Source organism: Sparus aurata, chromosome 14, assembly GCF_900880675.1.
Source record: "Sparus aurata chromosome 14, fSpaAur1.1, whole genome shotgun sequence".
NCBI classification, from domain to species: Eukaryota; Metazoa; Chordata; class Actinopteri; order Spariformes; family Sparidae; genus Sparus; species Sparus aurata.
This window is the reverse complement of record NC_044200.1, coordinates 3,302,436-3,316,414: the sequence shown is the minus strand read 5'-3', so window position 1 is coordinate 3,316,414 and position 13,979 is coordinate 3,302,436. Positions and strand designations below refer to the sequence as shown.

General features: G+C 42.1%; 2 protein-coding genes across 8 annotated transcripts in view; both read right to left on the bottom strand.

The window, feature by feature from the left end:
• tmpoa (thymopoietin a) overlaps nt 1-4,247 on the bottom strand; it is a 28,800-nt gene extending 24,553 nt beyond the window's left edge. For 2 of the 6 annotated variants that reach the window (XM_030440272.1, XM_030440273.1), the window contains exon 1: nt 3,689-4,247. In XM_030440272.1, coding sequence (XP_030296132.1) covers nt 3,689-3,931 — 243 coding nt within the window. In that variant the 5' untranslated portion in view covers nt 3,932-4,247. The remainder of the gene's footprint in view (nt 1-3,688) is intronic. The other 4 variants (XM_030440275.1, XM_030440276.1, XM_030440277.1 and 1 more) reach the window with 4 other exon arrangements.
• Nucleotides 4,248-4,603: 356 nt separating this feature from the next.
• strap (serine/threonine kinase receptor associated protein) lies at nt 4,604-13,629 on the bottom strand. Of its 2 annotated transcripts, none has more exons than XM_030440280.1 (9): nt 13,178-13,629; nt 12,652-12,787; nt 10,889-10,970; nt 10,655-10,727; nt 10,352-10,451; nt 9,179-9,316; nt 7,626-7,762; nt 6,555-6,690; nt 4,604-5,371 (listed from the first exon to the last, which is right to left on the bottom strand). In XM_030440280.1, the coding sequence occupies exons 1-9, from the start codon at nt 13,287-13,289 to the stop codon at nt 5,347-5,349; spliced, it is 939 nt and encodes a 312-aa protein (XP_030296140.1). In that variant the 5' UTR covers nt 13,290-13,629; the 3' UTR covers nt 4,604-5,346. The 2 variants fall into 2 exon arrangements, with proteins under 2 accessions (XP_030296140.1, XP_030296139.1); XM_030440279.1 differs by having other exon boundaries at nt 6,541-6,690; nt 13,178-13,628.
• Nucleotides 13,630-13,979: the final 350 nt, after the last annotated feature.

Here is a 13,979-nt window from a genome sequence, read left to right as displayed (position 1 = left end):
ATCACTCAGACATGTGAGCACTGGGTCTCACAAGATAAACAATGTCAACACTACAACGCCTTATAACACAAAGGACAAAGAAATTACACATGTGCCGCGTTTTTCCACAGCCCTCAACTTTTTACAGCGCACACACACACACACAGTCGCAGTCTGAGCACAAATTCCTCTACCTCAGGAAAGTATTTCCTCAAAGCAGAGGCAAAACCCATTAAGACAGCAGCAGGAGCTGCTCTAAAACGTATCCCTGGTCTGCCGTTCCAACCTTAAATCTGCACTGGATAGATGTTATATACTATATCATTCAATCACAAACTTCAGCAGAGACAGAAGAATATCTTGCATTTCCATGCGGCTACTCGCAAAAAGGTTTCCAAACACAAGACATGCTTATCAGAAATCAAGAGGATGAATAACTCAGCCAGGGAGGTTATGTTTTCACCTGTGTCTGTTGGTGAGTTGGTTGGTTTGTCAGCAGGATTACACAAAAACTACTAAACAGATTTCCATTAAAATGGAATGCTGGATGTCCTCTGCCCAGAGTAGACCTTGGTAACTTCTGGCATAGATCCGTATAAAAAGGGACTGACACCTAATCATAAAGTAAGACAATCCTCAAAGAAATCATGACTTCCTAGAACCCAAGATGATGTCATAAAATGTCAGAACAAGACTAAAATCTAAACATATTCCATTTTTTTTGTTTTCAGTAAGATAAGCAACGTTGATTGAATGTGTCCCTTCTACCACACAGCTAGTATAGAATGCACTGCTCTGAAGTGGCTGTCGTGCCACTAAAACAAAGTTGCAGATTTCCTTATTCATAACTACGTGCAATTTAGCAAATAATTGCAATCCGTGCCTGCCCAGCAGCTGCATGTTAATTGCTGAAGCACCATGTTGCTGCCAGTGTGCAGTTCTCTTCCTGTGTGGGTCTGCTGAACTCCAACACCCGCCTCATTTTCATTTAAGCATGGGATTTATTAAGGAGGTAGAATTAGGCTCTGGAAGGCAGGGGGACGAAACAGTAGGTCATATCAGTGAAGCAGTGGCTGAGAATGCTATTGGTCCCCAGAAGTCAGTGCCAACTTGACAAAGACTTTCTCAAGCACAAATGTCACGATTAAAGATTGAATTTAATCTGGGCTTTATGTATCATATCATTTGACTCTTGGATGGACTTGCCATGTGCTCTGGAAAATAAAATGGGTATTTGTCATTTTATGGATAAAACAACTGAGATAACCCTTTTTTTGCCTTCTGAATGCATCCCATCAACACATAACTAAAAAAAACAATGATTTCACCCTTCCTGACTGGCTGGCGGCTGCTTTAACTGGGGTTACATTTCACTACAGTGTGACTGACTAAATATAAAACCGTTTAAAAACAAGCACTCTGTGATTTAATTTGAGTACATATCCAGAACAAATCCTCCAAATACACCTTTAATTTGTCTGTCTGTACAATCACATGCTTTATGTTCCAGACATTCAGCCATCACTTTATGAAACCATGCATACACAACAACACACAACACACACGATCAACTAGTGAGACGCGTCTGGCTTGTGATGTTAACAGTTAAAAGTAAACCACATCCCTTGTGCCCTTCAGCCTTTATTTGTCATCTTAAACTCATGAAAGATTGATCATCCCTGTGGTCCACACATCGACGCAGAGCTGCGGTTCCAAACATTCAGGTGAACTTTTACTTGAGTGCTTCGAATAAACGTGCAACTCACGAGACTTCATAGAAGAACAGACATGAATGTAACTCTTGACAGAAATATGCAGGGTAACACCTGCACACAAGATCTGTCCAACCTGCAAGCAGCACAAACAAACGTGCACACTGACACCTCCTACATGTTTGACATGTCATTTCTCAGTCACCACCTTTGTTTTACTAACACCATTCATTCAGTTGTCATGTGCAGACCGCCCCTAAACAAGTCCAGACCAGACATGTCCTGCTGCACACCTGTCTGAGTCCAAATACTCAACAACACTGACGGAGAGCTTCTCTCTGCACGTTTTACAGTGTGTTGTAACAGTGTATTCATCATTGTGAGATGACAGTTTTTGTTAATTTCTCAGAGAATAATGCACAGATCCTAATCCTTTTTATTTATTTTAAATCAGGCATATGGAGGTGGTTGGTAACCATGAGTTGCACAATTAATTGCAATATAATCAAATTAGTAACTTGGCTACGTCCAATTGTCAAATCACAAAAAGCTGTAGAACAGTAAAATTAGTGAAAAGGCAGCTCTGAAATTCTTGATGAAAGATCCGGGGATCATTTAAGTCATTTAACACAAGGTAAAAATCTAGAAAGCAAGTGTTCAAAATGTACAGACTTTACAGTGCTTTGATACTAGTGCCCAAATTTCAGTACCAGTACAAAAACATTTCCATTACCCAACAGAATGTATGATGACTCTTTGGATTCTTTGGGCAGTTCAGGTGCTACAGGTATACCAAGTCCTAACCTTGACCAACTGACATTTCTTAGCTTCTATAAATTAACCTACGTGTTCTCTTTACAGCATGACGGTATAAAAATCCTCTGTGCACAAGTCTAAAGTGACATGAGATGGCCCAGTGTGTACAACCAACTTCTGGACAACTTCAGAAAGCCAGCAGGCTTCAGAAGTCCTGCTTCAGAGGACCTTGACCTGCTCCTATTCAAGGGTTCGCAGGCAGCAGGCAGCTGCTGGCTGGAGGGGATTATTATTATTAAAACAAAGGAGGAATGCAGAGAAACTCAGACCCAACACTCACACTAAAACATCTCAACAGAAACCGCAATCATTCAGTCACCCGTCAGCCTCTTTATCTGAAGTAGTTTCTGCATCTGGGCGTGATTTGATTTAATGTCACTACAGGTAAAGCAGCAACTCTATTGGTCCACTCAAACTGCCCTCCAAACGTAAACTGATTAAATTAACATGTCAAAGAGCAAATGATCTGCATGAGACAGAGAATCCCTGCTCGGTCTGCGATGCATACACAGTAAGTGATACCAACATGTTCGGATCTGTAGTTTTGTTGTTGCTAACAACAGTGGAGGCTCTCCTCCCTCAGTTAGAGCTGCTGTGAAGGGGGAGCTTTTCAGGGGGAAGTGAAAGCTCAGATGTGTTCATGTGGTTTGTGGGCCTGAAGTGTTCAGGGCTTGGCCACACATTCATTCATAAGACTTTGGTTTACATATTTTGCTTTTATTCGGGAGAATACAGAGTGTCCCCTGGGGAAATCCCTGACAGTCCAGTTTAAAGGGGATTTTGCTGAGGGACACAATGAATGATTACAACTGGACGCATATATAGGTCTGTCTGCGGATGAAGTGAGCTGCAAGGGTGTAACCTTATATTCTATACTGAAAAGAATAGTTAGTCAAGTAGTTCTAAGTTCTGAAGTGCATCTATTATTGTTTGGGGCAGTTAAAGACTACTTTAGAGTGGAGCAGTCGATTAATCAAAAGCGTTCTGTAGAGAGATGGTCGCAGTGATCATTACTTTATTTGTATAGTCGGGTCCCTGAACAGTAAATCACATTAGTAGTACTTGGCACAAAGCAAATGTACTAGTATTAACTTGGAGCGCCCTGCGTCCCAGTGCCGTGTAACGTTATGTCTCTGCAAATTCAATCGGAATTTCACTTCGAAACAAATAACCAAACTCACTCTGCCGGAGGAGCGACTTCTGCTGGACACCACGGGCGGCGGCAGCTCCTCGTCGCTGGAGAAAGCGTCCAGAGTCGTGGCCGTGACATGTTGGTTGTTCTGAGCGGTCAGGTTCTTCAGATAAAGCTGGACATACACGTCTTTGGTCGGGTTGCCGCTCGGAAGCTCCACGTTGTGGGCCAGCAGCTCGCTCTTCAGCTTGTCCTTGGTGAGCACAGACGGGTCGTCCAGATACTCCGGCATGTCGGCGGGTGGATGGAGGGACAGGGACAGTCGCCTGGTTAGTTAGCTAGCTAACACGGAGGGAAAATGGAATAAACGGATGGGAGGTCTGGTCTGCGTGGAGCGGCTAACCAGCGCCTCTTACTGGATTCAAATCGCAAAACAAATACAAGCTAAGTGGGCAAAACTGTGTCGAAATAGAAAATAAACACACAGACTAAACGAATATCACGCTGTACCGCTGCTCTCGTTCCTCCCCCACGCTGAAGATTAGAGAAGTGAAAACGTTCCTTGGTGCCTGCTTGGGTAAAATCTTCACCACGGTGCTCAGGGATAACCCGGGCCGGAAGTGAGTGCCTGTCGAAACCGGCTCCTATTGGTCAGATGCTGTCAGAAGGAGCTTCCTCATTGGCGAAGTAAGCATGCAACTACTGAAAATGAACTGCACGTCACGAATTTGTGCGACTGTTCAATCCCCCTGTTTAAAGAGCGCGAGACTGGACTGAATGGATACATGAAGATGAAGCACAGTGTTAATGACGGTGGCACCAAGGTTTGTATTCGTTTTAAATTGTGACAGTTTTGCAGTTGAATAAATGCCTGTTCTTACTCCCAAATGTGCAACATAAAGTGACCATGTGACTCTGTTCATCTCCATATGGCACAGGTGAAAAAGGAAAACACTGAAGCCAGTTTGCTCTCTGTGCATTACTTACAAATAACAGTAATGCGTTTGTTTATTTCAACACTGGACACAAATGAAGACAGAAACCAAAATGAAAAAAGTGACATTTCTTCCCTTCCCACTTTGTCACATAACAATTTTTTTCGTTTATTTGGACACTTAACTTCTTATACTTAACCAGTACAACAGCGGATACTCAAAGCAATGTTTTTCAAGAAATGAAAGCACCCCAACTGTAGCACAAACTGTGCAACCACCTCTACCGATCTTATAACTATGAACTGAAAACAAAAGCCTTCGCCCAGCTCATTTAATACCTTAATTTTGAAACCAAATCCAATCTGAGCATTGTGTATTTCGAAGGGTTCAAGGCTTCAGAGAATTAAAATGAATGTAAGCAGACAGACAGAACTGGACTGATCAGAGAGAAAGCAGGCAGCGATGAGCCGACACTCACAGCTCTACTACTTTACTCTGCAGACCACACTGTCCAATGACTGCATAAAATCAGTGTGTATGTGCGTGTTTGTGTCTGAGTGTGATGGGTTGGTCTATGACAGACGGGGCAGTCATAATATCCACATCAGTTCAAGGTGGATAGAGATGTTCTGGACTCTGCTCCTTGCTGGGGCCTGATAGAACGCTGGAACACCCCTCCGCTCGTCTTTTCTTTTCTCTTCTCATCCCATTTCCAACTCACACAGCTTCCTCTCCTCAGGCTTTGATCTCAGGCGTGGAGGTGTACAGCTGCTCAGAGTTCTCTGTCCCCAGGTCCTCTGAGGAGAAACACAAAACAAAAAAACAGCCCAAATTAGAAAAAAAACATACTGCTAAGAAACAAGTAGTGCAGGCTGAAATAGTTGCTGATGACAAGATTTATCACACTATCAACAACACTTTCCTGTCAGAAGTTTGTGAGCTGACATTTTAGAGGCCGGACATGCCGCAGCTGGGATAAACATGTGCTTACCAACTTGAGAAATGTCAATTCGGCAGCTTTATCCATTTCTATGTTTTTGTTAGAACATGGCATACTGATTTGGTTCTTGGCTAGTTTTACTTACAAAGAACTCTGCGAGTGAGGCCTGATGGCTTCTTTACCTCTCCTGACACATCTTACCTGACGTATCTTTTAACTGTCCCATTTTATGTAATCTTATGTGAGGGCAAACAACATAAAATATAACGATTTTCATACATGAATTGTCAGTGCATACTGGCATATGAAGTTAGCAGTCAACCATAATTTCAGCACATTCATATTAACTACCAACAAAACATCACATAGACTTGTTGAGGCAATAAGAATAAAAGGTGCATGCCACTGATTTTGATATTTATATCAGTTAATTAATGATGGATACCACTACTACTACTACCACCACTACTACTACTACTTCAGCCTGTGAAAACAGTTCATTTTGTCTTCTGTGGCACAGGAGGAGTTTGTCAAGTCCGAAAAGACTTTAACCATAATATCATCAGGGTTTGTTTTTAGATTGCACCTCCAGGCTTTCTGTTTGAAATAGTTTGAGCTATCCTGCTTGATAAACACCCATGCCTTTCAACTCTGCAGATTTCTAACACTTTTTTTAAATCTGTCTATAACAAGTCCCCCAACTTTATAGAAGCAAAATGCTAACGTTTAAGAAAGTAGCTTAAATATCTTCTTAAAGAAAACCTGCCATCATGAAAGACATTACAAGAAGTCAAATCAGATACTGACATGCTACTTTCTTGTGGAAAATACTTGACTTTGTATTCCCAGAGAAAAGGATGACAAGTTTTCATGCAAGTATTTTGTGGCAATCAGACAAACTGCATTTACAGCCACTTTTATACGGTTAGAAAATATGACTGTTTTGTGTTCAACTTCATACAGCATGTTTCAGATTACAGTACTGTGACCGGCAGCTACTACTCAAGAGGGCCCAAAGACTGTTACCAGGAAGGACACACTTCCACAGGCCGTAGGTTTTCCCCACAGCTGTCTGCCACAGTCGGAGCGTGCCGTCTTCAGAGCCGCTGGCGTACAGCTCACCATCTGGACTGAAGCGGACACAGTGCACTGGACCAAAGTGACCCTTATAGGACTCTGCAGACCGGAGGGACAGCAACAGCATTAGAGAGGAGTAAAACATATCTTTTTCATTGTAGTTTCCACTGGAAATAGGAGAGTATAGGAAATAACTTAACATTTAGACATTATGAGGCTGTTCACATTGGGTTATACAAACGTTCTGAGTGATCACATCTGGAGTGAAGGGCTTCTCGACAGGCTTCACACGTGAGCTCTTGTGATCAGATAAGCAAATATACACCTACATCACTGGAACAAAGCAACCAACATTTTTTATACATAAGTAAGACAAATATTTTTGTGTATATTGACGAATTGAGGCCAAAATTATTAAGAACTCGCAAGTTGAGTTTTTTTTTTTAAGGAGAGTCTGGTGAATTTCTCTACAGACAAAAAAGTAACTGTTTACTGTATCTGTAAAGTTTGAGACGTTTACCATCACATGTAATATTCTTAATAAATTTGGTGTAAATTGTGAAATCAGTTGAAACTGTATTAAAACAACTGTTGGGAGGTACAATGCACCTCACATACAGAAGTAGACAGGGCACACTTTAGACATGAAAGCAGACAGGCCGGTACAGCCATGCCATAACCCACTGACTTTTTAGAAGGAAAGAAACATCCTAATGTTTAACATTTAATGGCAAATTTAAGAGTATGCTCCAATGATTCATTATCCACTGTAGCTGATTCACAAAGGGTTAAGGTTACAGATGTACATTCACAAACCTCTGCTAGGCGGTTCTTCAATACGGTCTATCAACACTGCTGAGACAAAGTGTTCACATGCGTCCCAGACCACTTCTAAATGTGGTCCGAGAAAAATTGATAATAAACTACCTTCAGCCTCAACACACTGAACGCGGGTCATTCACTTTTCACTGGAGTCACCATCTTAAAAGCTTACAGTAAAACAGTCTTAAGAAAAGCTCGTATTTGCTCCTCACCTAACTCTTCCTTGGTGCCGTAGTCAAATTTGTAGAGCTTAAAATCCTCTCCACCAGCAACAAAGAAGTCTTTCTCTGGGTGGAGGGAGGCAGAGTTGATGGTAGCTGGTGCCTCCACTGTCTTGATCAAGTCCAGACTGGAATGTGAAAATATCATTTCAGTAATACACTTAGTTTATGTTCCTGTGGAGAAGCTAAAGGTCTACATCAGTGGCTCTCCCCTACCCATTAACCTGGTCCCTTACTTAATATAGGGTTGGACACAGCGGCAGCTACAGTGGTGAGCTAATACACAACTGCCACCTTATGCACTGAGGGGACACGCTGCCTAAAATTCATAAAGGTCCAGCATGTTTCACTGTAGACATTATCATATACCAATTTGGCAGACATCGCCCAACCCATATGTAATCTGTTAATTATGATTATTACTCATGTTATTATTTTTTTTTTTTTTTAATTAGAATGGTTTTATATTGTTATTATTCAATGATATCATTAGAAAACAGATTTCTAACAAATCTGATTGAACTGGACAGCTGAACTATCTTTATAATTAGTTTCCCAGAGAGCAAAAAAAGGCATGTGATTCTAAATTTCACTTATGTTTGACATTCAAACTTTACTTGGGCATCATAAACAGCAGCCAATCAGAAACAAACAACAACAATGAGCATTCTTATTGCATGCAGAAGAAAAAAGCCAGAAGGACATGGATTTTTGTGAACATGAGGAGTCATGTTGGAGAATCCAACACTGTTAGGAGAGTTGTCGTCTTTTAAACATACATTTTATCCATACTTTTGGCTAAGTTTGGCTGGGATGCTAGATGCTGAATCTGAAAATCTAATATTGCACATAGCACGGCATTCACAGTGTATCCACAGTGAATTCCAGGAAAAAGTTGACACAGTAACGTCTGTGCTGGTGGTCCTGTTCCCGTGAAGGCAACATGAGGCTGACAGAAACACTGAAGAAGTAAAGGGCAGTTTTGCTATAGAACAATACACTGACTTGCAACGTTATATTATGCCCATGTGGAAGTATTTTGGATTTCTAATGAGTTATGTTGACAACATTCGCGTTGTCGACAAAAAAGCCAGTTTGCAAGCTCTGCAGAAACTAGATGTCAGGTTATTTTCTTTAAGTTTCAAACTGACTGAAGATATAAGTTATTGTTACATTATGTTGTTAATAAATGTTTTAAATTTGACAATCTAGTGTGGTACATTGCAAACAAAGGTCAGATATTATATTAGATAAAAGTCTAGTCTAAAAATGGCATAGCAATCTGTGCTTTAAAAAACATGAATGTAAAAATCGAGAATCGAATTGAATCGTGACCTTAGAATCGAAAATGTAATTGAATTGAGGATTTGGATAATCGTGACACCCCTAGCAAATACATATTAATTTGAAAATACCAGAGTCTCCGTTTTGCCTCTGCATCCTCACATCAGCTGCCTTTTAACAGCTGTGTATATAATAAAACTTTAGACGAAAAGCTTTTTCAAAAGGAATCCTGATAATCGTATAATGAGAGTGCAGTGTACCTCAGAGCATTGTAGAAAGCGATGGACTTTCCATAAGTGATTACAAGAATCTCTCCATCAGTCACATACTCCATGCTGCTCACAGAGGTGTCAAATTTCAACGTCTTCACCTCCTCCATGGAGCTTCTGTCCCAAAGCCTGGAAAAAGAGAGATGGTGAGGGTGAGGATATAGCCCTTTTCACACAGAGAAGCAGCATTATCGCTGCAGCGGCAGTTCACCACTTCTCCGCTGTTGGTCGTTCACACAGAGCGAGTCAACTCCGGCATCAAGACAAACTGCTGTATAATTCACTCAGAAAGCCGGCGCTGCAGCTCCTAAAGACGTATGACAGTACACGTCATGATGTTGATGTCTGTGTGTTGTCAAGGTGTTTCCCCGGTGTCCACCATCAATCTAAACCCGCGGACAGTTTATAAATCATATGGATGCTGTTTTAATGTGCTGTGATTGAGATCCTGACCCACCAAACATCCTGGAAAGTGACAAAGTCACGGGAAGTTTACTGAAGTCTCGGTCTGGAGGACTGACCATCGCGGTGATGAGAAAATAAACACTTGGTGAGTTAAAGTTTTTTGCCAGTGACAGACGCTGTTTTTCAGGGTGAAATGTGACGAAGAGTCTGTAGGACAGACAGGAGGAGAGATGCTTCTGCACATATAACTGCAGTATTTTTTCCTCATAAGCTGCGAAAGACAGTTACAGTTACGACGTTACTTTTGTTTGGTCCTGTAACGTTGCTTTGTGGGACATTTCTCTTATTAAGTTGAGTGAAGGACCTGTGCAGTTAACAGATCGACACACATTCGATACGCGCAGCCGGCTTATCTATTCACACTGGTTCAGTTCGCCAATACTGCGCCTCTGATGCTACCTCCAGAGGCGGATCATCGTGGAGCCAAATTTCACCCCTCGCAACTTCTGAGAAATTCACACAGAGGCAGAGTAGGAGAATTGGCGCAGGATGCCTGCATCTAAACGGCAGTGTGAATAGGGCTTATGACTTCCGAAAGGTGTGTACGCTGTCAGATAAGTGACTTATTCATCACTTATCTGACAGCGTACACGTACACGTCTGTTCATGTGTGACGGCATACAGCCAACATGCATGAAAAGTTCAAATTTTCCTGGATGCTGAAACACAAGTAAAACCAGAAGAAGCCACTTCACTGACCGTATGGTTTTGTCATCGGCAGCAGACAGGATCTGCTTGTCGTTGTTGCACCACAAGGCTTTTTTGATGGCTGAGGTATGACCTGAAATCTCCTGAGGTGCTTGAAAACACAAAGATGAGACAGTTGATTGAATGAAAAGACCATGATGACACAACCCCATTTTCTGGGTTTGACCAACATAACTTTAAAATGTATCTACAATTACAAGAAACTAAGAAACCCAAAACTGAAGCATGTTTTACACCAGACCAAATCCATGAAAGTCTACATGTAACCATGTTTCTCTTTTTCTTGCCACTTACCTGCTTCAGGGTTGCTGAGATCATAGATGCGCAGCAGCTTGTCGTTTCCTCCTGTCAGCAGACAGTTACTGTCCTGAGAGGAGAGGCAGAAGTATTCTGAGTGGCAAGAACAGTTTTAGAAATATCCCAACTCATCACATCCATAACAAAAAATATACAGGATATTTACTGAAACAATCAGTTTCATATGCACATTATTTTAACACTTCATCCAACTGCAGACACTGCACTGACCTGAGTGAAGCTGACAGTCTTGACAATGTGTTTGTGTGCCAGTGTGAGGACCTCGTCTCCACTCACTGCATCCCACACCTTTCTAAAAGAGCACAGAGGTCTTGTTTCAATACACCATAGCTTTTGTAGCTGCAGTGATTCAATAATATTTAGCTTTGCATACATGTTTTTTGAAAGCAGGCTATGTTCGAGGATTTTTCTTTAATAGCCCACAGAACCATTCGACCATGCAAGCAACTGGCCAGAACGCTTGAAGAGGAGAGGAGACGGATCCGCAATTTAATCCAGCTCGGATTTAAGGCTGCTGCCGGCAATGGTCACAGGAAGATGAAATTGCTGCTGAGAATCCTGAAGTGAAGGGGGTCTGTAGCAATTTTCCTCCTCTTTTCCAGTCAGTAACCAGGTGCTGTGGAATACTTCTGTATTTGTACAAACACTTGTTTAAAATGTTTTGTGTGTCCAGGTAGCTGTATGATAAACGTCCTCAAGTGATGTCACTGAGTGTGTCAGTGTCGATTGGGTCTGACATCTACAAGATGAAATGGAGAAAACAAAACTGGAGCCATCGATCTGGAAAGATGTGAACTTACCGGAGCTCTGCATGAGGCTACAGGCTCCAGCATAAAGTTGCACTGATGGTGATCGAGGCACCAGAGTCTGACTAAAAATTGGAGGGCGTAGAATAAAACAAAAAGACTACGTGTGCGATGCAATAGTCACGTCCTATGTCCTTTCCCAACCACTTTCCCTTAACCACAATTGGAAAACATGAAGTCAAGGGAAGATGTAAAGGAGAATTCAGAGGGACGTAAGAAATGATGATTGCTGTTCTGAGAGAATTGCTGTTAGTGTGTTTCTTTCATTCGTGCCGTTGTTACATGCATTTTGTCATCTGAGCTTCCTCAGTATAGCTAGCCGGCTAACTTTGTTTCAAGCTTCTGAGGCTGAACACAGCCAAGTTACAGACGTGCTGTGGAGACAAAGACCCTTTTAAATCTACTCATAGTTACAGCCAAGCAGGATTCAAAAGACTTTAGAATGGCTAAATGGCTGAATGATGCCGCCATTTAAATGTGGCTGTTGCAAGGAATTGTGGGAAGTATCCATTTCCTTTTCTTTTGTAAAAGATGGTTCATTTTATCCTTCAGTAAAGGGGATGGGAGGAAGCATTGAAGCGCCTGTCCTCAGCATATGGAGAATTGGAACAGCTCTCATCATGGCTTCCACTCAGATTCCTCCAGGTCACTCAGCTCACTTAGGAACTATTCTAAACAAAAAAATAACTGCAATTTATGTCTCATTATGCAGCATAAATGTAGATTTTTTAAAATTTCTTAACTTGTTTATTATTAGTTTGACAATGTTATAGGAAAGAAGTACAGAGGGATACTAAACTTACCCACTAATCTTTCTGTATATGTAAGAGCCTGGAGTTGGAAAATATTGCTTTTCCGCTCACATTTTTATTGGTTTGCTCTGCAATTTACCTGAAGGACCATGACTTTGACAAGGGAGCACAGCATCTAAAAACATTTGCTTTCGAAATCAGCAGTAAACTGCAGTCTGAGGGTAACTGAGACAGGGACTACAACACCGAACTCTTAACCTGTCAGGTCATTACAATCCATCTTTGAATCTATGCAAAAAATAACCAGATAGGGAGCAGTATTCAGGATGACTGGAGTATTCAAGACTTTTTGAGACACACAGCCACTGTAGGCAGGACTTTGTAAGACCCATACAGGACTGGACTCTCCACTCACGCTGTGAAGTCAGCTGCGGCAGTGGCAGCCTTGGTGGCGTCTGTGTTCAGAGTGGCTCCCCAGACAGCACCTTTGTGACCCAGAAACGTTCCTATCCAGTCCCCTGTGTCTCCCTGGCGCAACATGGGCTTGCCATCTGACAAAAGACAAGCAGAGGATACAAGGCTTACATCTTGGTGCAGTGTGCCAGCAGCTGACAGCTGCAGCAAAACCTGTGGATACCTGTGGCAGTCAACAGGTGTCTCGGAGACTGTCTCACTTTAATAACATCAGAACTGTAAACGAAGCTTTGAGTTACTAATTCGTGTGTTTAAGAACATACATGTTGCTAACTGTGGTCAAATGGAGCCAGCAGTGATGGAGTTAACTATGAAGGCTGCAAACACAGGCTAGCAGGGTTTTACAAAGCAGACAGGATGCAGAGTGACGAAATCCACTGTCAGCCTGGTTTAAGCTCTTAGATCTACTCCCAACGTCTCGTAAACGTTAAACGTTAGGACCATGTTATATGTCTCAGACTGTTTACCCTTGCAGGCGCTGATGAGGAAGTAGCCATAGGGAGTGATTCCACTGAAGGCCAGGTCCACCACAGGCCGGGTATGACCGGAGCAGGTGAGCGGAGTCTGTCTCATCGCCATGGTCCTCCAGTCGGCCAGGAGACGGTTCGCACTGTGGGTGGAGACAGCAGAACGCTAGCGGCTAGCTAGCTGGCGAGCTAACAGAAAGACAATACAAGCTACCTGGTATACTTTTGAATAATTTCTGTAAGCCAGTAGTTGGCTGCCGGTTGGACAATAGCTGGTATGAGTGAGAAATTACTACGTGGGTTTTTTAAACTAAACGGCAGGTCTCCCCCCAGCAAAGGAATGGCTGTCGTGCTAATAGCTACAACATTGCAACTAACTAGCAACGTGCAACGCGGTGTAACTACCGCAGCGATGATATAGCCACCGTTCCGTTAGCCACAACAAAGTTAATACTTCCGGTGTGATATATGTTACAATAAAAGCTTCACTCTTTCAAACTGACTACTGAGTGACTGTGGTGTGGTCAGGTGCCCACTATGAAATAAACAAGACATTATAAGATATATAATTATTTTCAAAAAATATGGTTTCACTCTGAAAAATCAGTACCGGTAAAATCAGATTAAAATGTTCTTAAACGTTGCCTGCTTCTATTTTGAAAGCAGGAAAACGACTTCTTCGTGTACTTCCTTGTAGGAAAAACGAATCCCAGGTGTTTTGAGGCCCCCTACAGGAAACTGGGCCTCACACATAACTCACACCAACACAACAATATTATTCATCCCAACCTGTATTTTAATT